Here is a 25,127-nt window from a genome sequence, read left to right on the forward strand (position 1 = left end):
TCTCCATAGCAAGTCATGTCCCTCTCTACAATCTACTCAATGACCTTTTTGATGGCTCTTTTTGCCTGATTTATGTCAAGTTCACATCCTTGTTGTAGTCTTCTATATTGCAGTGCAACATAGCAGTTGGGTATCAGAACTATGAAAGATAATACATTGGGGAAAGTGAGTTATTTTTTTATTTCATGTAATAAAGCATCTGCCCTTACCTGCTATTTAATCATGGGTACAATGCTCAGAGAGTACAGTGCAAGAATGAGTAGTTGCTATGGTTCTCAAGTGGTCATCCTATATTTACACAATTTTGCTCCATTCTGACTTATTCTCATATAATGTTGAGGTAGCCTTGAGGGACCATTGGACAAATAGGGATTTTTCCCATAATCACGTGCTGTGTTTGCTGCCAGACTCTTAAAAATTCTGATGTGGCTCTGGATTACCCACATGTGCAGTTTAGCATAAAATGTGAAGCCATATATAATAAAAGTTTTTAAAAATAATCTATTTCTCCAAGACTATTATGAATCAAAACCATAAATTCTACGGTGTTCAAGTAGAACTTGTGATGGGTTTCAGCCCTTTCCTCCCCCATTTTTTTCCATAAGCAAACTTAGAAAAGGATGGATAGAACGGCAGCTTGCTAGAACCAAATTATGATTCTGTCAATGTGTTGCATGCTATACAATTACCTTGTTTTGGTTTCTTTTGCAGGTGCAATACTTTTTCAGTATCTTAGACAGCTAACAGAACATTGTGAAGTAAAACTGCTTAGAAAAAAACAAACTGCAGAACGGGAAATGTATGATTATTCATTTATTGTCCAGTGTTTAAACCTGAATGAAATACAAGGCCCACAAGAGCACTGAACTCCTGGCTATTACATATATTAGAACATAGAGTTTTGCACTTTAGACAACATTTAACACCAATTGATGGGATAACTGCATTGCTTCTCAAAGTTCAAAATAAAGATTTATTTTCAGACATGTGGCTTTGGTTTATTTTTATACATTACACCTTTTTCTTGCAGAAAAAAAAAATTGTACAACTGCATAAATATAAAATTCTTTCACCATGAAAATGGTTAAAACATTCAATAAAGACAGCACCACAGCATGTGATGCTTCTCACAGGAAAAGAAGAGAATATACAAAGCAAAATAATTATTCCTATCACTAGTGAAATTGATAGGCTGACATAGGTCTACACACAATTTTAAAACATAGGATGAAAGAGAAAGAAAAAGACACCAATTGCTACAAAGCACAGTACATAATCACTTATTCTCCATAGCTTTGTTACAAAGATAAAGTAATTTTTCCCTGCCACCACACTAAATTTAGTAACTACTAAGGAATAGAAGTTGGGGGAGGCTTCATGGAGTGCTACTGAATAATCGCAGATGGGCCTTTAGCTTTTCAAAACAAAAGAGCCTGTTTGATGTTAAGGTTTTGATCTAGAAGTCAGAGGGCTGTGAGTTCTAGTCCCACTTTAGGCATGAAAACTGGAAGGGTGACTGGGTCAGTCGTACTCTCAATCCAATTCATATCATAGGGATGTTGTTGTGGGGAAAATAGGAGCAAGGAGTATTAGGTATGTTTGCTGCCTTGAGTTGTATATGAAAAAAAAGGCAGGATAAAAAAAAATCTTTAAAAAATGAAAAAAAGTACTGTGCCAGTTTTAATCCCACTGAGTATTTACACCTTGTGCAGCAAATCTGTGCTCACAGAAAGTAGAAAACAGTACAATACATGGCTTGAAAAATGACCAGAATAATGCACCTAAAGTACTGTACACTAAATAAAATTCACATGGCAGCAATACTTAGGGGGCAGAAACACTGCTTACTACAAGTCAGTTATGGAATCATAATTTACAGTAGAAATGGGCGTATCCCAAGGCTCAATTCTGTTTTTCATCATTTACAATAGAATAAATATCTGTCACTATTGCTACACTTTTAGGTTTACATTCTAATCTATTTAAATGCAGAAAGCTAGTGTAAAGCATACAGATTATGTGTAGGTCCCATATGTATGAGTTTTGTTCAAGACTAGTAGTTTTGTCTCTTTTTATACTTTTTAAATGGCTAAGAGGAAAAAACAAAAAACAAACTGCTTGTGATCAGCTGCTTTTTATCAGCATTTTCATATCAAAACGTCCCTGGAAACGATCTTTGTCACTGTAGCCAATATTTTGACCATAGGCCTTGCACTCGATACGCAGCTCCATATCAGTAGTCAGATTAGTGAACTGTACTGCTACAAGGGGTTGAAGGTATTTTGGCTGAATGAGCTTGCCATAATATGGGTAGTATTGTAGAGGAAAGCCAGCAAAGCCACCAAAACCATAGTATTCCACAGGGCCAATTTTGTTCAAATCTTCTGGTTTCTAAAGAGATAAATGAAACATTTTTTTAAAAAAAGCATCTTTCTTGACTTGTGCTCTACTTTGAACTGTTGTCTAGCAGAGTAAACATCTAATTATGCATGTTTCCATTACCCTTTAGTGAATTGCAATAATTAAAATAGTCATGTCTCCATCAACCTTAAAATATGGTTCCATGATACAGTGTTTGTATACTTAAAATTTTACACTTTTCACACATTACAATAACATGGATGATACAAAAAAGTGAGAAACATCTACCCACATAACAAAGAGAATGTCTACCTGAAACTAATATGGGTTTTTGTACCATTAGAGTCCCTATTATTCCAGATTTTTTAGACTAACTATGAGCATAAATCCAGAATCATGATCAGTATAGATATATGAGCTTCTCAATGCAACGTAACTGGTCTCCAATAAGACCATTAAATCTAGAATGAATAGTCCTAAAATATAACATTAGTTTTTGATTGTGCACAGATAGCCCTATCAATTTATACTCCTTAATGCCTACAATCTTATTCTTTCTAGAATTGTTGGACTTGAACTCCTAGAAGGCATACCTGGCTAGGAGATGAAATCCAAAGTAGATAAAGAAAAGGCCAGTTTATGCAGAAATTGGCTAGTCATAGAACCAAAGTAAGAACGTTCTCTCCGTGTATTCAGATAATGTGAATGTGTCATCAGAACATAGGTTATTTTCAAAAGGAGAATTATTGAGAATAAATTATGCAGAATAAATATTTCAAAAGCTAGCAATCATTAAATGAAATTTCCAGGCAATATATCTCTAAAATGGGAAGGGGTGTTGCTTTTACTCCATCTGTATCTTTCAACTTCAAAACCTTTCAAATTCAAAACATTGTGCATACTGCTGTATGTAAGCATGGGAAGAAACTACTAGATAAATCAAAGCCTTAACTGCCACCCAGCTTTCTTGGCTACCTGTAAGCTTCTAGGAAACCCAGAAGTACATCATGTTGGCAACAGCTATCTCTTGGTATTTTTCCCAGAATTTTCATTACAAAGGTAAAATCTAATATTGGAAGTTATAGATAAGCATTCTTATAATAGGCATTTTAATATAGATTTGTCACAGAGAAATCAATAGCCACTGGTAGATTTTTAATTGAGTTAGCTTTCTATGGTAACCCTACAAAAGGAATATATAACTAATAAGATTGAATTATTTGTCATAGGAGAGCACAAAGAAGCAAACTAGCAATGTCTTAAAGCAGTTGCATCTTCTCCCAAGATAGTACTGTTCTTTTATGTCACTGCAGAAAAGTATCACTTTTGCTCTCCTATGGACTCTGAAGCACCTGAGCACTACGAGTCCCTGATGAATATTATTCATAAAAAATGTCATGCTGTTTGGTAGATGTTTTCATGATTGTCTTGGGAATTCAGCTAGGCCATCCAATGATCTGTAATCTGCTGTCAGTGCTTTTCCCCATTCTTTTCTACATGTTGAAGTGCACACTGAGTTTATAAATGTGGGCAGACTGCCAAGCATCCAATTTTTTTTATCAGGTGACCATAGGGGCACAGCATTGGCTGTAACTTCAAGGAACAATCATAACTGGCATTCATTCAGCACTACGTAATTTGGAATGGTTGATAAACAAATGGTAGCTAAGCCAGGGCTACCTATATACCAACCCAGAAACCATATTCCTCATATCTGATGCCAGAAAATGTCTTTTTATGGCCTCTATACTTTAGATCAAGTGTCTTCAAACTTGGCAAGTTTAAGACTTGTGGACTTCAACTCCCAGAATTCCTAAGCTAATATGACTGGAGGAGGAATTCTGGGAGTTGAAGTCCACGAGTCTTAAAGCTGTCAAGTTTGAAGTCCCCTGCCTTAGATGGTGCATACATCCAAAGGAGAACCTCCGAGAAGCAAATCAGTAGGGTAACCTCTAGTTGGATTCCAGCTCTTATATGACAGTCACCACAATGCCTCTGAAGACTAATGTGAAGGCAACAGTTATTTCTCACCTCAATTCCATCTCAAGAAAGTTTCCATAGTTAACAGATGAGAACTCGATATGGCTAAGGCACAAGCCAGGAGTTATCACAGTCTTTTAGCACTAATAACAGATATGATTCCAATGCCTGATCAAATCTAGCAGTAGTATTTGAACTACCAGGACAGTCTTTAAGACAGATCCGACAGACAACACATTTCATGAATAGGATTAACTGTTTTACCTTAGCAGTGCAATGAATGGGAAGGACATTGGGATTATATTTTGCCAGCAGCTCAGGTGAGATGGTATCATTTTGTGGAAGCTGGAGAAAAGAAACACATTTCGAGAAAGTTTTAACAAATTTCCAAGTTGCTAATAAATAACTCCTATATGCAATATATTTATTTCCCATATATTATATCCTCTATAAGCAGTTGTTTAACTAACAGTTTGGAAATGAAGCTGCTAAGGAAAGGGGAGGAGAGAGAAGGAGTGAGAAGGAAAGGAAAGAAATCTACATGAGGTTGGAGAAAGTTACATAGCATTTATCTATGCATTTGCTGCTCCCTAATCACTGCTATTCTGTGGCCAAACCTGCTAATCTTTTGTTCTACACAGATAGCTCTAACTTCTATCAGAAAATTGGGGTAGGAGGGCATTTGAAAAAGAAGAAATCAAATGATCAAGACTAAGGATGGTTTTAGTTGAAACACCTAGCAGTTGGGCAATGTTGGGCTTCAGGGTTTAGTGACCATGGTCTAGACATCAGATTTTTTGATCTTTCATTAGTAACTTTGATGGTATCATCAGAGGCCAGGTGATCTGTATAGTCAATGAAATATCAGGAAACCTCTAGACCAGGGGTGTCAAACTTGCGACCCGTGGGCTGGATGTGTCAGTACTGGCCCCACCCCTGCCCAGTTTAGTGAAGGGGGAAAAAGTCCCAATACATCACGTGACGCCGCCATGATGATGCGAATTTGACACCCCTGCTCTAAACCATGGACATTAAACTTTAAATCCCAATATTTCCCTACAAATACCAGCTGCGAAAACTGACACCAATATATTGCTCCCATATATGCATATCTTTTCTATTCTGGATTACAATTTTAATCACCCCACGCAGAACATTCTGTAGCATATAATATAGTAAAAATAATAGATCAAGGCTAAATTTAGATCCAGCCCAATGTCTTTACATGGCCTTAGGATGAAATCAATTATTCCTTCCTTCTCAAAATATGCTGATTTTGTTTTAACTGAGTATCTGTTTGCATTACAGCACATATTAAAATTTGTAAAAATATCAAATAAGACTATAGGTGCCATTACTTCCAGAGGTACTTCCTTTTTGTTAAGAGACTGATAAGTGAAAATAGTGTATGGAATCACCACCATTTTATTAATCAAGATTTCCAACTTCTTCAAGTTCTTATTGCTTTCGTGGGTGACCATTAGATGAATAGTTCTCAGTTGAGTGAAAGAAAGAAATAAGCTTGTCCAAGCTGAGATACTTTATTTTCCTATGAAATCATGTTACCTACATTTATCTCACATCTCATAAAAAGAGATGTAATACTTGCCTTAGGTATGTAACCCAGGACTCTGTTGAGTTTGATGACGATACATGGTTTTCCATCTTCATAACCAAAATTAGGATCGTCTATGCCTGAGCAATTTCCCAGCCAACTGCGAAAGAACTTGCAAGATGGCAAAACACCTTGAGAGCCGTCGAAAGGTCCTCTGTCTCTGGGAGGAGAAGGTTCATCTGATGGTGTGGATTGGGGGAGAAAGGAGGAGATGTCAATAATACCTACACACATTGTAGTCAATACCACATTTTTAAAAATTAATATATAATGGTTAAGATCCAGAGAGTAACAGATTTCCACCTCTATTTTATTTTTAATCAGAATAACAGTGTAATACAAGGGTCTTCAAACTTGGCAAGTTTAAGACCTGTGGATTTCAACTCCCAGAATTCCTGAGCTAACATGACTGGAGGAGGAATTCTGGGAGTTGAAGTCCACAAGTCTTAAAGCTGTCAAGTTTGAAGAGCCCTGGTGTAATACTATATGTATTTTACAGTTTTGCATCTCTGTCAAATGTTACAGGATAATTTTTGCCAGTGGTTGCATCCCAACACATGCTGGTACCAAAGAATATAATGCTACTGATCATACATTTTTCTCAGTCTGAATATATTTAAAAATGGTTGCACATAGAAATAAGCAGCTTGAAGGTTATAGGAACCTTGTCTTTTTGCCAAGAAGCTTCAAGGACACTCACTGTTGGAATATTAGATATACAAGAGACTGCTAGCTTTAAGACCATCAACAAACTTTCAGATTGATCAAACAAAAACAAAATAAAAATATATGCAAATGAAATAACATCTACTCACTGCCACAATTCTCAAAATTGATGTCTTGCTGATTAGCACTCTCATAATGCTTTAATAAATTTTCTATTTGGGTTACATGTGGACTGTATGATTTTGGATCAGAAGGGTTGAAAGAAATCTCCATTTTACTGGCTCGGGGAAGATTTGTCAATCCTATAAAGAAAAGGAAAATAGCTGTTAACCCACAGGAAGAAGATAACTAATAGGACTTGTGGCAATGAAGCATTTCTAAGAATAGGAGAGAAAGATGAAATCTATATTTTAAGAACTGATTGATAACCAGCAATCCACAAACATCCACAGAGTTTAAATCTACATCTTTCTTAGCAAAACTGCCTTTTTGTTCTTGGCCACAAAGTCCTGACATAGAGACTCTGGCCACATAGCCTGTGATTCATGAATATGTGTCATATTTCAGGGAAATGTCCTTATACGAAAGGAAATTTTGAAAAGAGGCATTATGCGGATATTCCTTTATTTACAACAGTTTGTTTAGTGACCATTCAACAGCACTGAAAAATGTGACTTGACTGTTTTTCATACTTACGACCTTTTGCAGCATTCCCCGGATGTGATAATGTGATCAAAATTCAGATGCTTGGCAACTGGTTCATATTTGTGACCTTTGCTGTGTCCCAGGATCATGTAATAATCCCCTTTTGCAACCTTCTGACAAGCAAAGGCAATGGGGAAACCAGATTCACTTAACAACCAGGTTACTAACCTACCAACTGCAGTGATTCACTTAACAACTGTGGCACGAAAAGTCATAAAATGGGGCAAATCTCACTTGACAAATCTCTCACTTATCATTTTGGGCTCTGTTGTGGTTGTAAGTCAAGGACTACCTGGTATTCTTTGCATTTGGGTTGGGTTGCTGTATGCATGGAAAAGGCTGCATGTGAAGTATATGAATCTAGGCAGGTGATATAAACTGCAATGTCAAAAATATTCCCCCACAACCCAGCCCTTTGTACATGCATCCCAACATCAAATATATCTTTGACTAGCATATCAGGAACAGCAATTAGTAGATGGGTTTGAGGTGGGGAAAGGAAGCATAACTGAAAAATTATAGATGGAAAAAAAAAACAGGATATAATAATAACTACTATCTTATTTGCTGCTTATTTGCTCAATGACATCACTGCAGGAATGCTATAACTTATCGTAACGCAAGAGCCAGTTGTAAATTTACTTTTTCAACACCATAACTTCAGGATAGTTGTTAAGCAAGGACTACCTGTATGTGTGAAGAATCATGCTACACATACTCTAAGAGATCATTTGAATTATAACATTGTTTGCTGTTGTATCTTCTACATCTACAATATAATGGTAAATTGTATTACAGTTCAAATTAAAATTCAACCAATCAGAATAGAGCTGGAAGGGCCCTTGGAGATCTTTTAGTCCAACCCCCTACTCCAGCAGGAGACTCTATAGCAGGGGTGTCCAACCTTGGCAACTTTAAGACTTGTGGACTTCAACTCCCAGAATTCCTCAGCCAGCTTTGCTGGCTGAGGAATTCTGGGAATTGAAGTCCACAAGTCTTAAAGTTGCCAAGGTTGGACACCCCTGCTCTATAGTATGGACTAGAAGACAGGTGGCTGTCCAGTCTTTTCTTAAAAACCTCCAGTGATGAAGCACCCACATCTTCTGAAGGCAAGCTGTTCCACTGATCAATTGTCCTCACTGTTAGGAAGTTTCTCCTTAATTCCAGGTTGCTGCTCTCCTTGATTAGTTTTCATCCATTGTTTCTTGTCTTGCCTTCTGATACTTTGGAAAATAAGTTGATCCCCTCTTCTTTGTGGCAGCCCCTCAAATACTGGAATACTACTATCATGTCACTCCTACACCTTTTCTTTAGACTGGCCATACCCAATTCCTGCAAGGCATTCTTCATATGCTTTTGTCTCCAGGCCCTTAATCATCATTTTTTTTAAAAAATTATTTATTTGAAATTTCAAAGAAAAATTAAAACGAGAAACAAGTTCTCACATTTTACAGCATTTTCATAGTGTGCATATCCTTTAGTGACAATTCTGTTCATTTACTTCAAGTATATCTATTGCTTGTTTGTTAAATCCTTACTTATTGTGTTATTATTAAATTACCATATTTACTTTGCATATATACATATTTACATACACATACGTCATGTGTCTTGTTCTTTAGAATTTCTTTGATCCTTTTCACTAAACATCTTTACTTCCTTTTGTTTTAGCCAATTATACCATATATTCCATATTATAAATCATCTTAATTACTCTTCTTCACTCCTTTTTCAAAGTTTCAACATCAGTTTTGCAATATGGTGACCAAAAGTGGATGCAGTGTTCCAGGTGTGGTCTTACTAAGGAGCAACAACATTCTAGTTTCCAAATATATTTTACAGATTGGAGAAATGCTAGCCTATTACTGACTTCTCACATTTCCCCCAGTTTCAGTTACTCAATTAGTGCCAATGGTTTAGTCAACCAGTCAACCTTTGCTACCATCCAATTATGAATTTCAAGTTTTTCAATTTCTTAAATTTATGTCTGTAGTGCTTTGTTTCCACATCAACCTCAGTCACACAACAAAGCATATGTTCATTTTATATACATTCAAATATTTAGTTTGATATAAAAGAGTGCAAAATATGCAATCTTTTGAATGTGATTTAGCAAAACATAAGGTAGAAATAGTGCTTTACAAGCAGCTTTCCATGCTACTGATTTTTTTATTCAATCCTAGGAACTTTCAGTAAAATGATTTAGTTTATTACCATAATGACTCTTTTCTAATTCTGCTTATATTGTGCAAAAGCCAATGACATCTCACCTTCCAGCATTTCAGTGCACTCAGCACATAGCTCCCATCCTATCCCAGCCAGATCTCTGTCTATCCAACAGGCAATGAAAGCTAGTTTGAACTGAAATTCCAGTATATAGGGAAGAAGCTACATTTTGCTCTGGCTACATTTTCTTGCATATTATTTCTCCCTATGCATACCTTTTCTTTTAATGGCTAATTTCTTCAGAAGAATAGGAGGAGGAGAGGATAATCTGTGTCTTGCTACTGGCATAGCGGCTGGCTCTGAATTACATTTTTGCAAAGGAACTGATTCTGTGTTCTAGCTAAGAGGGCACCTGATGCAATTCGGTTTTGCATACCAAGTACATGCAAACCTGTGACCAATGGAAGCACTGGGACAACTGGAGGGGAGGGGGAGGTTGAAACTAGATAGCCTCATCTTTACACTTGGATTGTTTTAGATGCTGGCCAGATACAAATGTAATATTGTTTGTCCAGTGCAGTCAGTTCACGGGATACTCTATATTGTCTGAGACTCTCGGCTTCCATTTACAGAGAAGAAAAGCACCCTATACTTTATGGTAATGTTTATGTCATAAAATGTTTTATAAAATTTGCCAAATTTGAATTCTATGAGAGCCATGGGTTATGGATTTTGGATGCATTCTGTAAGATAGCCTATAATTCTATGGCACATCATTTCACACAGCTAAATCTGTATTTATTGCATTAAGAAAAGACACATCAACCCAGTTCACTGTGTTTCTTTATATTACTAAAACTGTTGTTGTCATGACCTTTACCTGAGTGAAATAGTGCATCATAAGGCAAATTTTGAACCAAGGTACTTCAAACGGGCTACCTTAGGGAATGTGTCAAAATCCTAGACTCATCACTCCCAAGGGAATGAAATTTGAGAAAGTTCTGGCTCCTTCGGTTCTACTGACTATTGCTGGGCTGCTGCTGTAATCTTGTAATTTTCATTTTCAATATTTGGTGACAGTTTCCCAGCCAGTCTGACAATCCCTCACTTCCTCTCCCACTCAGCAGCAGCCAGTTACTTGCCTGCTGGAAAAGAAAGTAAGAACAGGGAGGAATAAACCCCACAAACTCTTCCCAGTCTGTGTCATCCCTATGCACTCCTCTGACCTATGCTACCTACCCTTGTGCCTTCCCTGACCCATCCCTTGCACTCTTTCCAATCTGTGTTTCTCCTGTGCATCTTCCCTGATCCATGCAGCACCTCTTGGAATGCCCAAACCTTTCTCAACCCTCATCACATCCCCTTCACTGACTCCAACCTACAATCTAATACTGTGCCAAGAGTGGGGCAACTGTCTTTGATGTAAAAACATTCATTCTGCGATTCATACATTTCAATAGAAGTTATATTTTTTAAAATAATGAAATGTATTTGAACAAATTGAGCGCTTGACAAAATCCTGACTATTAGACATAGAACAGCAATCCTATGTAATTTATTTGTCTTAGGTGAACTTATGCTAAAACTTAGCGACTTAATTTTTCATTTCTTATCTTCTGTAAGTTTGCATTACATGACTATGGCTACCAAAACAAATAATTCTTACTTGGCACTGCTAAAGGGCAAACAAGAATAACTCCTTCCAGCAGCCCTACCCTTCTCTGTAATCATAGCTAACAATGCCGTATGGGTATGTGGTCAGAAACAGGATGAGAAAGTTACACTAATGTTGAGAAGGAATTCAGGAAATAACTATTATGACAATAGCTCATTCAAATAAGTGCAAATCAAATCTATACATTTACATGCACACAAATTAAAAGCATATTGTTACATATTTCTTATGAGTCTTGCCTGATTTAGTCCCCATGTGATTGGAGTTGGCACCTTACACAACGGCGTGTGTAAGGCATACTCTGTGCTTGAAGGTCCAAGTAATTACAGAAAATTTATCAGGTGGGGTGGCAGCAGAGTGGTCCTACTAACAAAAGACTCTTCTGTCAGGGTGAGACAGCCCTAGAAGGCACAAGTCTAACTTCACAACTTTTCTATGCAACTTTTAGATTCAGGAACTGACAGATAGTCCTTGAGTTTTACTTCTGGACTGGAGTATTTCTCTTCCTAGTAGTTTCAAGAACCATGAGTTATAAATGATTGCCAAGTGAAAAGCTTCCAATGGATACTTCTATTAATAAATGCAGTGTTTACAAGCATGAATTGATTTATTCCAAATAAAGAGAATTGATGCAAACAGTAGATAACTGTAGGAGTAGAATAGATTAGTTAATGAAAATCCTAAGGCAAACATTTCAGTATGCTCTGCTTTTCTTTCATTTTGTTCACTAACTTGTGTTATTTATCAGAAATAATAAAAACAGGATAAAAATAAATAAAATGTATGTATTTTTATCTTTGCATTATGTTCTTTTTCATTTCTTGTCACTGTTTTAAAAACAATAGAAATAAAATACTTAGATGACTTTCATATTACAAGAAAAGTGAATTCTGTCTTGAAATTTTTTTTCCTGAGTTTTGATAAACTTGACAGCATCAGTGATTATGATATATGACTATATATTCTGTCAAGACAATTATTATGAATGGTTTCAAACACTATTTAAATATAATGTACAGAATATTTTTAAAAGTCCAATTTTTGTAGTATTTATTGAAAACTATCTTTTGAATAAAACCAGATGTAACACCAATTTGCCAATATGCTACTTGCTACCTTTCCCTACCAGCTCCTGCTATTCTTTCTTTTTACTTGAAGGATAGAAAAAAACAAGCATAGTAATCCATGAAGGCCGGGGTGAAGGGTGATATTTAGTGATGTTATCAAACAAATATAATCATATGCATATTTGTATCAGGCATTAGGTCACAAATAAAAATAATATAGAACGTACAGAAAAGAAAGAAGGAAAATTAGAAAGAAAATGAAGAAAAAAATAATATGATAAAACAGACCAAAGAAATATATAAAGAAATGATTTTCCCATTCATCACAATAAGTATAAACAATTTTAATAATTTATTACCTTCTTTAAAATACAATAAATGATCTCTTTTTCACATATTCCATTTCTTACCTATAAATAAACCCTTAAAGCATGGTCATTTAATCCTGATTAGCAAAAGGGGTACTAGAGATAATAACATATCTATTTTAACCCTGATCAGATAAACCACCGCCTTCTTGTTACTTTTAACAATCTTGATCTTTGGTCTCTTCAAAACATGTTCTAGTATTTGATTTTCATTATTTTTAAACCCTTCTCACAAAATTCTTCAAAGCTTTATCAAGTCTCTTTTGTAAATCCAATATAGGAAAGTTATCCAGGTCACTTTTTTTGTTTGTTATTTGTATATCCTCTTTCACTATTAAGATATCAGTTGGCTTCATTAGTAGGTCCAGTTTTTATATCGTGCTTGCATGCAAGCCTGTCATTTTTCAATCCACTTTGAGATCAATCTCAATCTCAATTAAGAAAATCAAGCTTTTGATAGTATGTGCCATACCATGTTGACTAATGCTCACAGTTTAGGTAACAAACTTTGTGAACTAACAGCTGTTACATCCAAGGATAACTTGGATCTTGTTGCAATTACAGAGTTTAGGGATTCCAATGATTGGGATATAAATAAAACAGGCTTTACTTTACATAAAAGACAGGCTAGAAATAAAAGGCTTTACATAAAAGACAGGCTTTACTTTACATAAAAGACAGGCTGGGGTGGAGTTGCCATTTGTCAAGAACGGCATAAAAGCAATATTATCAGTAATTCTACCAGGTAATTCAGAAAAGACACGATCTACTTCAAATCCTCTGAGTTTGCTTACAACTAAACAGTGGTCAGCAATCAGAATTGTGTTATATATAGGCCCCCAGGACATTCAAAGGATTATGATAGCATTCTGATTGAGGAGATAACCCAGATGGCAATAAAAGGAGAGGTTATAATCATGGGTGACTTCAATGTGCTCAACATTAACTGGAATCTTTCAACTAAACTTAGAAGGAGGAGCTAAGATATTAGGGACATTAAATGAGAGACATGAAATAAGGCCTCTGTAAAACAGTATAGTGCCCAACAAGAGGGGGGCATATTCTATACTTAGTTTTGACAAATAGGGATAGGGTTCCAGAAGTTGAGGTGGGGGGAAAAACGTAGGTTACAGTGGTCACCGATGCCTTTGGTTTGACATTAAAACTAAAACTGATATAACATAAACTACAACTAAGGTTTTAGATTTTAAGCAGACAAGTTTTTTACTGAAATGGAGTATCTAAAAAATAAATTTGAAGGGTAGCATAAAACTGATTACATCTATTAAAAAGGGAGATAAAACTTTTTTTTAGGTACATTAACGACAGAAGGAGGAGAAAACTGTTCAATCACCAAATTCAAAAATGCAAACAATTCTTATTATAAGAATTATTTTAAGGGAAACCTGGCTGTATCAAACTACCTCAACCAATACTTCTTTTCAGGATTTTTAGAAGTAGATGCCAGTAACAAAAACAGGTTGGAGGTTTACTAGTCCTAGCAGGACAGATTCTTTTCCTAGAGGTTGAGGTGGGAGGTGAGCTAGTCTGCTGAAAGCTTAATAAAGCAATTGGTCTGGATGATATTCATCCCAAAATCCTAACGGAACTTCTAAGTGTGCTCACTGGACCATTAACTGATCTGTGTAACCAGTCTCTTCTAAGAGGTGAAGTTCCTCAGAATTGGTGAACAGCTAATTTTGTACCCATCCATTAGAGTTAGGGAAGAATCTGGAAACTATAGACCTGTGTGCTTAACATCTGTAGTAGAGAAGTTAATGGAATCACTCCTGAAATAAAGGATTAACAAACATTTAAAAGTACACAATTTGATGGACCCAAAACAGCATGGCTTTGTTGAGAGAGATCACGTCAAACTAATCTGATTGACTTCTTTAACTAAGTCACAAATGTTTGGACGAAAATGTTCCACATAATGAGCTCATAAAATGTTGTACAGGCTAGAGCTTAATCACTGGGTAGTTCAGTGGGTAGAAAGTTGGCTCAGAGATAGAGTCCAGTGTGTGATTATTAATGGGACACTGTCTGAATAAAGACCAGTCATAAGCAGCGTACCGCAAGGCTCAGCCATAAATCCTGTTCTGTTCAATGTGTTTGTAAGCGATATAACAGAAGGATGGCTAGATGTTTTTTTGCTGATGACACAAAGTGGGTAATAGAGTTGATGTACCTTTGGGGTATTTGTAACGTGGAAAATGGTTTGGCATTGCTGGAAAATTGGTCAAAAATGTGGAAACTGCAGTTTGATGTTTCTAAATGTAAGATCATGCACCTAGGGAAAAACAACCCTCTGGCAAGGTATAGTATTGTGGATACAGTATTGTTAGACTGAACAATAGAAGAAAAGAATTTAGGTGTGCTCATAGCAGAGGCTGTAAAATGAATAAACAGTATGGCCAGGCAGCTGTGAAGGCAAACAAAATTATGGGATGCATCACTAGAGGGATCAGTGGCAGGAAAAATGAGGTCCCAATCCCACTATATAGGGCTTTAGTTAGACCCCCATTTGGAATACCGTGTCCAGTTCTGGAGATCTCACTTTAAAAAAGATATTAATAAGATTAAGTGAGTCCAGAGACGGGCAACAAAAATGATGCAAGTTCAATAAAAGGTATCAGGAGAGATTGGAGGAATATGCACAGCCTGGAGGACATGAATGAAGGGGGAAAACATGACTGAAACCTTTAAATATATTACAGTGTGAATGAGGTTCTATAAGGAAGAATTTTCAATATTAAGCAAAAATCAAGAACACAAGGGTATAACCTCAAACTGACAAGAAGGACAAAAGTAATGCTAGAAAATATTTCACAGAAACAGTAAGCTTGAAACTAATTTCCAGCAGATCTGTAATTGAGTTTAAACATTCTTGGGATAAACATATGTTTATCATCTGACAAAAATTTAAAAATAAAAAACCTCAAAAGGCAGACCACTAGGTCTTTTTCTGCTAACAGTTTTCTGTTTCTAACTCAATCTTATTCAGTAAAATGTGTTCCTCTTCCATAACATCTCTGCAATACAGTCTATCTATAATGGCAGACATTTTAAAATTAACGTCTAGGTCCATTATTCAAAAATATCCTTCAGCATGTGCAATGTTAAAATATTTTGATCTGTTCTTATTAGCAAGTCAAATTTTAGTGTTCTTCCTCTATAATTGTACTCTAATTCCTTCTGGTTCCTTCTAATGTCCAACCTTCAAAGTATCAGCCTAGCTTCTGTTATTTATGGGGGGGGGGGGGGTTGGGGGGGGGGGTGGGGATGTTTTTTTTGGGAAGGGGGGGGGGGGGGGGGGGGAGGCGGGGGGGGGGGGGGGGGGGGGGGGGGGGGGGGGGGGGGGGGGGGGGGGGGGGGGGGGGGGGGGGGGGGGGGGGGGCAAGAAAATTCAAAGCAAAAGCATTTTTCCCACAGGAAATATTCTTATGATTAATGATTTCAAACTCTTATTTCAAGTACATCTAGGCCCTAGTCAGTTTGTGACTTTCACAATCAACGTCTGATCCCTCATTTGCTGTTTATTCCAAAAGTAAAAAAAAAACAATTAAATCCTCAAATGTATATTTAAAACTTCTTTTGCTAAGGATTGAAAGAAGCTCACTCATTGCTATAAAACTTGTGAATCCAAAGGTTTCTAATAGCTGAAAAGCAGTTAACAATCCATTTCTGAATATGATAATAAAAAGAAGTATGCAAACTCAGTGTCCTTTAGAAGTTACTGACCCTTCAATTCCCTTGTTGTGTATTCCTTCTTTTCCCAGAGCTCTAAATCTGCCGGAGACTGCTCATGTAAAGAGCAACTGTATGCAGTACTTATGGACAATTTGAAGACCTCTCCTTGTCCGGAGAAGAATTACAAAGAGACAGACTATTTGTCAGCTCTTCATTCCACTGTGGCTGTTGGCTTCACTTTTAGTTGAGCCGTCTTCACTTTGCCATTTCTTCCCCAGAGGTCCTCTGAAACACCTCTTCCAGTTGTTTTATTTATTATTAGTTATGAAATATATATGCTGCCCAATTCACAACAACTCTGAGCAATTTATGCAGTTTATATTAAAATCCAGATGTGTCAAGTAGCCACTTCTATTAACACTTGGGTGGTTCATACAATGACTTCATGTATTACATAGCAACAAGGCTTGTATATTAAATTAGAGTCAGGGCTCCAGGAATCAAAGTCCAGTGACATAATAGCACTTCCTTCATGCAATGCCATTGCATTTAGGACTGTTCAACTTAACAAATTTGACCTGAATTTAGTCAAATTTAACAGAAGATAAGGCTTGACTATGCTAAACATGCCTATATCCGATTAAATTAAAAGGCTTTCTTTCCTGATTTATATTCTGGCTTCTTTCGAATTTGAGGACATTATGTCAGTCTGTCAGATCCTTTTGGAAACAAGAATCCCTTGGACTTTTGGAATGATCATCATTGTTAGTAGAGTAATAGCAAATCTCCACATGAATATATATGTAGTATGATTAAGGCAGATTTACAGTCTTTCTCAAACTTTCCCCCATTTCTGGAGTAAGGAATCTTTTTTGTAATGCTCCAGTTCCTTCCTCTGTATTTACAGGATTTGATAGGTATTCCATTGCAGAGTTGTAGTTATTGATAATTTTAATTACATTTTAAAATCTAATGAAGAGCAATAACACTTAGGACAACAATCTGGTCCTCATCCTTATCCTCAGCATCTTGCAGAATATATACTGTTTATGTCAAATAATCTCTTATTCTCTTCTCTCTGACCCTTTATTAATGCAATATGTTGTCCACAATTCTTTAAAAAAAAGAGAATATAATCAAGCCACTCCTACAGAAATCTATACTATAGTCAGATATAATTAGGTATATCTGGAGGATACCAGAACAGAAGTAGGTCCAGAGAAGAGAGGGGGGAAAGGCTTTCCCTGGTTGTAAAAATGCCTAGGTCCTGTAGGGCTGGGTAACAGTAACTGCCTAGCGTCCAGACAATTGTTGTGGCCTGCTGGCAGCTGATGGAGCTGGCAGCAGAGTCAGACAGTAGTGAGGAGGTTGGGGAGGAACCTGGGCCAGTCTTGGAGGCTGAGGAAGGCTCATACAAGGGCTCTGCATCAGAGGCAGAGATGGGGCTAGGGCAGGCTGGCAGTCATCAGCTGCCTTCAGACTCAGACAGCAGTGAGGCAGGGGAGTTTCTGGAACCGGTTCCCAGCTTGCGCATGCGCAGAGCTACCAAGAGACAAGACCAATTGAGAAAGTAGGGTCGACTCAGGCGTAAGGCCACACCTCGGAGACGATTGGTCCCTCCCACAGGACATAAAAGAGGAGCAAATGGGATGTGAGCATTTGCAGGAAGCAATTAGTTCATCTGATTGATTCAAGCTTTGAAAAGTTCTGTTTGACTCTGTGTCAAGTTTGGCCTTGCCCTGCGTTTGGCAATTAGTTCTCAAGCAGCATTCCAAGTGTGATAAGGTGGGTGTTTATAAACATTCTCTTGAAAGACTGTTTGTGAAGCCTTGCAGGCTATGAATGAATGGAATTCACAGCCATGGAAATAAAAGAGGTTTTGCTGGGACTAGGGTTGTGTTTTATGCTTTCTAAGGAAGCCTAGGTCAGAATACCAGAAGCCCTAAAGGCAAACCATATCTCTCCCACTGCAATGGGGCATGTAATTAGCCTGCACTAAAACCCAACAAAGCCCCAAAGGCAAACCCGTATCCACCCCACTGCAATGGGGCATGTAATTAGCCTACCCAACTGTCCACATAGTTACCTGGGGGTGCTACTCGGTCCTGATACTTGGGCTGGAATTCACTGACAGTGAGCAGCATGACTTGAATGGTCCCAATGAAGATGCCTGCCAGGCAGCCATAGAAGATCACGTAGAAGAGGAGGATCTTAACTGTGACAAGAGAGAACAGATACTGCTATTAAGGACAAAAGGTTGATAGGCCACTAGAATACACATCAGCTTTTCAAGATTACCAGTACAGGTCAATTAAAATCAACACTAAAGCCAATAGCTATGAAGAAAAGATAGCAAACACAAGCAATGGCACCTACATTTAAAGAGATCAGAACAGAATAATTTTTAACAAACAACCATCCTAAATACATTTACTTAGAAAGGACTTGCTTATTGCAGGTTGTGGGAATTATAATCCAATACATCTGAAAAGTATAATGTTGGGAAAGACTGGCTGATATTGTTAGAACCAGAACGATGCCTAGCTAGATCTCTGTGTCCTTAAAGGAATTCAGGAGCAGTGCATTCCCAGCTCCAACATAACTTCCTGCTAACAAACTCAGAGTTAATGGTTTATATTGCAAAACTGGACCACTGAGAGATAGGGAATATAGACCTTAAATAGGATAACAAGGTGATGTGGTAGTTAAGGTGTTGGACCAAGCATGGAGAGTTCCAGGAAGTTTATTGGGTGAATTTAGGCCAACTATTTTCTTTTAGTCCAACCTACCTCATGGAATTGCTGTTGTGGGAAAATATGGGATAGAGTACTTCTCTATAAAATGCACAATATAAATCAGATAAATAAATGAGTAAGAGACAACTATTGTAATTAATCACATTCAACTAACACCCAACTTTGTTACAAATGGATCTAAAATCTACACATATTATTCTGAATGTTTTTTACATAGGAAAGCTTAAAGCATGTTCTTGGAATTATATCTATATCTGAAGTTGCATAAAAACACAACTCGCTGTAATAGTTATTTTGATTAAACTCCTTGTTTTCAATTTTTTAAACTCTCTTTCCCAACATTTATGTGGATTCAAATCCTCTTATGAAGACTCAGTTCTCAACAGCTTTCTCATATTTTGCTTTTTATATAATCTACTAAGAAACCTATTCCATATTAATCACCTAGTTACAATACCAAATTGTAATCAGCTGGATTAATGCCCAAAAATATTATAACAGAATAAAATGGGTGTGTGTGTGGGGGGGGGTGTTGTTGCTGTTTTTCAAGGAAGAGAAATAAAACTTTATTTGTAATACCGCTTCAGGGAACTTCAGTTTTTGAAATCTGGTTTTATCAGTTTTTAGTTTACAGGGATTATCTCAACCGATTAGCAGCAGTGTTACATACTGTACTAAAACCTCACTGTGCAAGGCTACTAGCAATCCAACTTTTGAATATAAAAGGGGCAGTGAAACTACAAATTACATTTTAAAAGCGGTGATCTTTGGAACCAATATTTGTACAGAATGGCTTTAAAAGAGCAGCAATAAGTAATACATACAGAAAAATTTTTCTCCTTTCACAAGCTGGTCAAGATAAGCCCTATTAAAATAAGGTGTTTTTCCACCAAAGAAGGGAAAAATGAAAGTAATCCAGAGAGACCAGGAGCACAATAGTTTTAGCACTCCTGGGTTTAACACACTCTACAGTAACCAGGCAGCAGTAGGCAAATAACTGTGACGTCAGAGAGATTTGAGCATTTTTTCCAGAGTACAGTCATAAGAGGTGCTGTTGAAATGAACTAGAGAAAACCTGCTGACAGCAAAGTGCTACGGGTGGAGCATATGGAGGGTAGTGAAGGGACATGTGTTTAGATGACATTCCTAATCAGGATCTTAATAGTAACCCACAACCTCAAGTTCCACTGTCTTCCTGGGGTTACAGAAGAAATCTGTTCTAAAAGGAAAGGCATGGCATTTTTAAAGCAATAGAACAGCGTACTATCAAATGTAGAGATCATTTACTGGTCTAACTACTCTGAAAGTGATATAATAAGGGACATTTTATTGTCCCCTCAGTAATTGGGCATCACAAGACAGTCCAGTACCCTGAGAATAATTGAACTAAATCAACTTAGTCAGAACTAAGCCATAGTTTGTGATGATGGGAATTATGCTGTAATGAAAGCCATTATTCATCTATTTTATGAGGATTCAAGCCTGAAAATTTCTAAGATGACATTAGTTAGATTCAGCCATGAAGTGGCACCTGGGCAACAAATGCAGCTGGAAACAGCTCCCTAACCAGAATTCTTAAACTAACATTGGATTATTCTGACATGCACTTAACCTTTTCCCTTTCCTCTCTAAGCTCTTATTTCATACAGCCATTCTCATTCATTACAAACATTTTTTTACCACATAAACCTATTTGTTGCTTCTGGGTATAGTTGATGTTTCTAATTTGCAAAAAAAAAAAAAATCTTTAGAAGAGATTAGAATGTTCTAGATACTGTACTCTGCGGGATCTACAGAGCTACTTAAGTTTCAAACTCCATCAGTGGTAGGATGAGATTCAAGGGCAACCTATCCTTTCCTTCAAGGACAGTCATATCTAGCATATTACTGTAATATAAAAGGCCCTGAATGTGCTCTGCACAATCCACATGAAAATTAGTCAAGACTTTTTCCCTTGGAAACGACTAGAAAATAAATAGTATTTAGTGCTTCTTGGCTGGCACAAAAAGCCTGTTTAAAAGCAAGGGAAGACAACAGTGCCTGTTCTGAAGTTAATATTGTTTTATAAATTGTCAAAAGTGACAGGGGAATTGGCAGATCAGTAAGTCTCTGAAAATCTACAATGACTTTTGCGCTTGAGCTGGCTTGTGCAACACAGAGTGATTTGTGAGCCCATGAATAGGGCCTCACTCCTATAGTGGTAGTTGAGGCAAGGATGTCTAAACCAAGCAGCAAATAGAGTGAGTGTGAAAAGGAAGGGTGAACAATCAAATTATTTTTGCCTGCGTGTGTTCTGAATCTTCAAGTCCCATTCAACCTAGGTTTAGTTGTTAAGAGGCAGCCTTCAAGGACTTTATTATTTCTAAACTTCTTTTGCTTTTCAACTTGACCTTTCTCTCCGTCTCGTTTTCCTACCTCTGCAGCTCTTTAGACCTTCCTCTCTCAGGGAAGGTATATGGACATACAGCAAGTCAGATTTTCAAGAGATGTGTGTATCCATCCAAAAGGTCCTCTCTTAAACCAATTCAGGATTCTCCTTAATGCAGTTGCTCTGCTTCCCCAGGGATCTCGAGCAAGTCTGCCATTACCTCTTTGCTTGGAAGGTATCACCTTGACTAACCTTGAGCTCTGATGCATTATTAACCCTTTGGAGTTGATGGGCTAGAAAACAGTCCAAGCCTTCTCTTTTTCCGTCCCCAATTCCCAAGGATTCTGGTAGCCATTTTAGAGAAGCAAAAGGAAACACCAGGCCCCTTCACTGGTACGTCCTTCTCCCTGTGTGGTGTCCTTCCTGAGCAAAGCAAAGGCAGCCGCAGTGGCTACTATGCTGACAAGGAGTATAGTGGGAGAAGGAGGAGCAGGGCGCTCCCTCTCTCCTGGCACCTACCCACTCTGCCCTGCCTGCAGTCACGACACGTTCGTTCGTGTCTATCAATGCCCTTCAGTGTGACCTTTTTGATGGGGTGGGGGTGGGGGAAGGAAAAGAGAAAAGGAAAAGGAAAGCAGGCTGCTCTTTTAATGCAGAGGCAACAGGCTGCAGCACGGAGATGAAAGTCCACTGTGCAAGGCGACAAAGCAGCCAGCCTTCCCCAGTCGGAAGGCCCTCCAAGGATACTGAATGTCAGTTCTGATCACACCCTGCCCAGCCCACCTGGGAATGTTGGCCTCACATCTGATGGACTCCCCCCCCCCCCAGATTGGGGAAAGCAGAGAGGCAATCAGAGCTCCAGGTTTCTCCCAGGAAAGTCTGCCATAGCAACAACCACTAAGCTAATTCCACAAAAAGAAAATCAACCTGATCCTTTTTTACATGCACAATGCGCAAGCAGCCAATGATGGCAGTGTTACCACAATAGTTTGTGTTAATATGTTAAGCGCAGTTAGCATTAGCCTTGGTTGGGCTGGGAGTGGGGGGGGGGGGAGTTGGCGTGTTCCATGAACTCACACATCTAAGGCTTAAAAATAACCCTCAACCCTCCTTGGTTTGTCATAGTTCCTGAAAGGTTCTGCCATCCTGGAAAGTCTCCCTGGGGGCACAAGACCATTGCTCATCTCTCCCACCTCCCATACAAAGCCTCCTGGGTTCCCCCACCCCCAAAGATGGGAAGTAGGGGGTCTGGTGTGTATTTTTAAACCGGACAGCACGGGAGATGGGAGGGAAGCGAGCCAGCCACCCCGAGCGAGAAAAGCGACCCGCAAGATTTACACCACGTCGACGGCATCCCTGCCCTGCCCTGCCGGCCTGGGAAGGAAAGCGGCTACCGCGAGTCAGGTGCTCAGACCGACGATCCAACACGGACACGCGAGACGGCGGACTTTTCCCTCCCACGCCATCAATTGACCCCGCGCCGCCTTGTGCGGAGCACAAGAAGCAAATCGCGGCGGAGCAGATACTCACACCAACTGCCGCCGGTCCTCCCTAAAAATTCCTTCTTCTCCGAGTTCCAGATGAATTTCTTCCAGTTGCCATCCCCGTCCTTGGCTTTCCCGCGAGCCATGAATCAGGAGCTTCCTTCGCCTGCCTGTGCAGGGAGTGGGGGTGTGTGTGTGTGTGTGTGTGTGTGTGTGAGGGGTCGCAAGACGCCCTTGCCCTCCGAGATCGCTCGGCGCTCGCCACTAATCCAGGGTACAGATGTTGGCAGCTGCTTGAACTGCCGGCAGCCGCTCGGGAGGCAAAGCGAAAGGTCTTTTGTGTGCCGGGTTTAGCTTCCCACCTTCCGAACCTCTGAATAAATAAATCCTTGTCAGGAGAGAGGAAGAGAGATGTATGTGCTTGTAGCTCAGGTATCCTTTCGACGGATGGACGCTCTTCCCAAAACCGGGAAGACAAGGAAAGCGGGTGGCGAGGAGGCAGCAGAGAGGAAAAGGGAGCAAGCGAGCGTGTCCGTGTGAGAAGAAGCCAAGGGTGGGGGGGGAGAGAAAGAAACGGGGCTCGGCCCAGGGACAGAAATTAGCTCTGTGCCCTCCCACTCATGCTGGATATATTGGCCACGTCCCGAGGCGAGCTCCGCCTGTCAAATGCCGGTAGCCAATTAGAGCTGTAGCCAGGCGGGCGAGGGAGCGAAGCTTGGGAGGCGAGGCGAGGGGAAGGGAGGGGAAGATAAGCAGGGTACGAGGCGCGGGAGACTGAGGGGGGCCGGGTGGTTGAAGAGGCAGATTCTCTGCGGCAGATTTTCTCTCTCTCTCTCTCTCTCCCTCCCTCTCTCACCCCCTCCTCCTTTATTTCTCTTCCCCTTTTCTGCCGGCCTTTCTTCTTGCCGCCTCGGCACGTGCTTCAAGCCACACTGTTGCGCGCAGGCAAAGAAGGCGAAAGAGACGAGAAAATGCCCCTGTAATTCCTTCTTAGGTCAGAGGGGGGAGGCAGTGGGAGTCCTGCGCATAAAGGGGGTGGGGGAGTGGAGGACAGAGCCCGGGAACCGAAGCGAGTTTGATCTTTCCAGATTAACAGCTCGAAACGGGAACTCGGCGGCCCCGGAGGGGAGTGGAGGCCAAAGGTGGCCGCTTCGGTCAGGCTGCGGGACTGAGGAGACCAGAAAGGACGCTCTCATTGACGAGCCGCTTGGCTAAGGGACGGAACGGTCTGCCCAGAAGAGAGGCCAGTGCGCTTTACGCACCTGGGCGCAGGCCGGACAAACAGCTTGAAGGAGAAAAACGGGGAGGGGAAAAGTGCTCCCTTCCTCCATTCCATAGTAACCGCAAGGAGAACCAGGAAACGCGGTCGGCGAAAACTGTCCGTTTGTTTGCATCCGCGAGGTTTCCTGGTTGGTTCGGGCTGACATTCGCCAACTACAAAAGGGCATTAACCAATATTGTGGTGCGAAGAAAGATTGGTAGGCGCGCCTGGCATAATCAGAGGCAGTGTAGCAGTTAAGCTGTTCCCGTAATTGAATCTTCCGTGCCCAGATCGTTTGTCTTTTTTATTTTTTTTAAAGGCCGTAGACAAGATGAAGCGAATTGACCTTCAAGTCCTGAGCCAAAATCCATCCTTTCAAACATATCTTGTGCCCCGGACTTTCCTCCCATTCTTGTCCTCCCCCCCTTCCGAAGGTGGTGGAGCTGTTCTGCTTGCTTGCCTGCCTTCCCTGCAACGTCATCCCTGCAGCTTTCTGTCCTGGGAATGCCCTTCCCTGGGTCAATTTGCTGCTACTGCTGCTGCTTGGAGCTACTGTCACCTCTGTTTGCTGCAGAGAGGTCTTTCTCCAGCAGCTATGGAAGTGAAGCCTGGCTTTATATGCAAGGGGCAGGGAGTTAATGCAAGCCCAGTTCTGGGTTATGGATGCACAGCAGGTTCTTGGAGGTGTGCCTTTTATTGTAGAACCAAAGTCCTGACTTGGGAGGAGAACAAACTCCCAAATCAGGAGGGGATCTTTGTGGGAGGGAAATATCACTATGGTACTACCTTGGTGAAGGGCAACAGATGTGGCCAACCAGAGGAAAAGATGTTGCTAAAGACTAGGAGAATAGCATGCTTTCTTTGTGCACATTCTTTTTTATATTTGCTATTTGCCCTTTTCACACAAACCCCAGCGGAATGCCTGAAACTGAGCAAAGGATATGGTGCTAGTTTACAGTGGA

General features: G+C 39.5%; 2 protein-coding genes across 5 annotated transcripts in view; one reads left to right on the forward strand and one right to left on the reverse strand.

Moving 5' to 3' along the window:
• The window catches only part of NME7 (NME/NM23 family member 7), a 72,293-nt gene extending 71,309 nt beyond the window's left edge, over positions 1-984 (forward strand). For all 4 annotated transcript variants that reach the window (XM_087966441.1, XM_087966440.1, XM_087966442.1 and 1 more), the window contains exon 12: positions 712-984. In XM_087966441.1, the coding sequence (XP_087822567.1) occupies positions 712-744 (33 nt within the window). In that variant the 3' untranslated portion in view covers positions 745-984. The remainder of the gene's footprint in view (positions 1-711) is intronic.
• On the reverse strand, positions 801-23,509 carry ATP1B1 (ATPase Na+/K+ transporting subunit beta 1). The gene is made up of 6 exons (XM_026681764.2): positions 22,951-23,509; positions 18,383-18,511; positions 6,772-6,924; positions 5,951-6,135; positions 4,606-4,686; positions 801-2,391 (listed from the first exon to the last, which is right to left on the reverse strand). Exons 1-6 carry the CDS (start codon positions 23,048-23,050, stop codon positions 2,125-2,127), a joined length of 915 nt encoding a protein of 304 aa, XP_026537549.1. The 5' UTR covers positions 23,051-23,509; the 3' UTR covers positions 801-2,124.
• Between the last annotated feature and the right edge of the window lie 1,618 nt (positions 23,510-25,127).

The sequence above is a fragment of the Notechis scutatus genome, chromosome 5 (assembly GCF_049901735.1).
Source record: "Notechis scutatus isolate UNSWTSFEM ecotype Mainland chromosome 5, rNotScu1.2, whole genome shotgun sequence".
Taxonomy (NCBI): Eukaryota; Metazoa; Chordata; class Lepidosauria; order Squamata; family Elapidae; genus Notechis; species Notechis scutatus.